Below are 2,500 nucleotides of genomic sequence, written 5' to 3'. Positions count from 1 at the left end.
GTTATCATTACTATTATTATTGTTTTCATTGTTATTATCATAATCATTATTATTATCATCGTTATTATCATTACTATCATCATCATCATTATGAAAACCTTTTATCTGAGGTTGAAACATCCATCCTGCACTTACCAGCAACCCTCATCACAAAATAACCATCATTATGATCATCAAACTAATGACCCCCCTCTCTCCCCCTCCCCCCTTCCAGTGCTTCGCGAAGAGTTCCGGACGCTGCCGCAGGACATGAGCGTCGCGTCGGGCGAGAGAGCGGAGATTGCGTGCTCGCCCCCGAGAGGTCATCCGCCGCCTGACCTCGCATGGACGCGGAACGGACACCCCATTGACCTCAAGGAGGAGGCTGAGAGGTGAGGCCTTTTTTTTTTTTTTTTTTTTTTTTTGAGATGGGGGGTTGGGGGGAGGTGGTATGGGGGGGGGGGGAGGGGGTAGGAAGAGAGAACTGGGAAGATGATGTCAAAAGATAAGATGAGGTAGAAATTAAGGGAACAAAGAATAGGAGATTTTTAAAAAATACATTCACAAAAACATATAGAGAAGATAAAAAGGGAAAGTGAATAAAGAACGAAAAGGAAAAAATGATAAAAAAGTAAAAAAAAAAGGTAAAGAAAAAAAGAAGAAAATAAAACAAGAGAAATGATAATAGAAATAATAGAGTGAAAACAAATCACTGCAAATAAAAGAATGAAAGATGAAGCAAACTACGAAAGATAGCAAAAAAACAAAAACAAAAACAAAAAAAAACATGCATATTAAAGAAAAAAAAACTATACTTAAAAAAAAACAAAAAAAAAAAACACACAAATATCATAAATATAAAAAAAAACACGAGATAACAAACCACACATAAAACTAAAACAAGAAGAGAAGAAGCGAAAAAAAAAAAAAGAACAATAATAAAAAACAGCGAAGAATTTGCAAAGTAGCCCGACGTGAGTGAACGAAGGAATCGGGAAGGATATAATATGTTCAGGATGGCCGCGGTCTTCTACGGCGGTAATGATGCAGGAAATGAAATTTATGGCGTGGACTAGGTTTGCTGGGGGAGGGGGGAAGGGGGAAGGTGTGGGGGAGGAGGTAGGGGGAGGGGGAATGGGGATGGGAGAGGAGGGGAGGAAAGGGGAAAAATCTGGGGAAGGGGTAGGAGGTAGGGGGAATGAAATGGGAGGTGGCGGTTCGGGAGGGGAGGAGGTTGTGGGAGGGGGAATGGGGAAGGGGGGAAAAACGGAGTAGAGGGGTAGTGGGTATGGGTGGTGAAGTGAAGTGAAATGGGGGTGGGGAGAGGAGGAAGTAGGGGGAGGGGGAACGGGAGAGGGGTAGGGGTAGGGGGAAGTGAAATGGGAGTGGGGAGGGGAGGAGGTAGGGGGAGGGGGAATAGGATGGGGGAGGCGAGAGAAGAGAGGAGTGGGAGGTGAAATGGGGGTGGGGAGGGGAGGAGGTTGTGGGAGGGGGAATGGGGGGGAGGGAAGATGGAATGGAAGGGAGAGAGAGGGGAAGGTGTGGGGGAAGGGGAGGGGGAGGGGGAGGGGGAGGGGAGAGGCTCTTTTGGGCATGTCGATATATCATAGAGTCTGTTGATCATTTTGTGCTGGTGTGTGTGGATGATGATAATAATATATGTACATGTACTGTGTTCATGTGCGTGTGTGTGTGTGTGTGTGAGTGATTCGCCTACATAGGCAGGAGTATTGCATTGTGTTTCAGATACACGTATTATCCATTTATAGGTCATGCATTACTCTCTCTCTCTCTCTCTCTCTCTCTCTCTCTCTCTCTCTCTATCTATCTATCTATCTATCTATCTATCTATCTCTCTCTCTCTCTCTCTCACCTCTTTTATCTTAACGTTTCTCTCTCAATCTTCTCGCCATCCTCTCTCTTCCTCTCTCTTCTTCTCTCTCTCTATTCTATCTATCTATCTATCTATCTATCTATTTATCTATCTTCTCTCTCTCATCTCAGATCATTCTCCCATCTCTACTCTCATACTCTCCATCTCCTCTCTGCTCGCTCTCTTCATCTCTCTCGCCTCCCCCACTCTCTCTTCTCTCTCTCTCTCTCTCTCCATCCGTCTCTACTCCTCCCCTCTCTCACTTTCGCTCATCTGTCTCAACTCTCTCTCTCTCTCTCTCTCTCTCTCTCTCTCTCTCTGTCTCTCCCTCTCCCTCTCTGCCAGCCAAAATAACCAAAGTCATCGTCAGAGGTGTTGGCAAAAGGCTAAACATTTTGGGAAAAACGCAAACAGTGATTAACAGGGCTTTGCAGAGGTTGACAGAGGGTTGGTGAATGTTGCAGGGTCACCAGGGCGTCGGGTAAGGTTGCAGATGTTGATAAAGGAGTTGTGGGTGCCGCAGAGGTCGGTAAAATAATACTGCTTTTAAGAGATCTGGCTGGAGGACTGTTGCATGATGTTGCAAAAAAAGGCTAGAAAAGTAAAGTATTCTTTCAAGGAAGCGGTAAATATGGGTGGTAAATATTC

General features: G+C 44.9%; 1 protein-coding gene across 1 annotated transcript in view; it reads left to right on the top strand.

The window, feature by feature from the left end:
- The window catches only part of LOC122248893 (protein sax-3), a gene marked incomplete in the record, with an annotated part of 157,670 nt that overhangs the window by 83,214 nt on the left and 71,956 nt on the right, over positions 1-2,500 (top strand). The window contains 1 exon segment of the mRNA XM_086544934.1: positions 215-371. Coding sequence (XP_086401060.1) covers positions 215-371 — 157 coding nt within the window.

This window comes from Penaeus japonicus, unplaced genomic scaffold (genome assembly GCF_977035675.1).
Source record: "Penaeus japonicus unplaced genomic scaffold, GWHDUDI00000001_assembly GWHDUDI00000015, whole genome shotgun sequence".
Taxonomy (NCBI): domain Eukaryota; kingdom Metazoa; phylum Arthropoda; class Malacostraca; order Decapoda; family Penaeidae; genus Penaeus; species Penaeus japonicus.
Note: the sequence above shows the minus strand (reverse complement) of the source record. Positions and strands in the feature narration are given on the sequence as shown.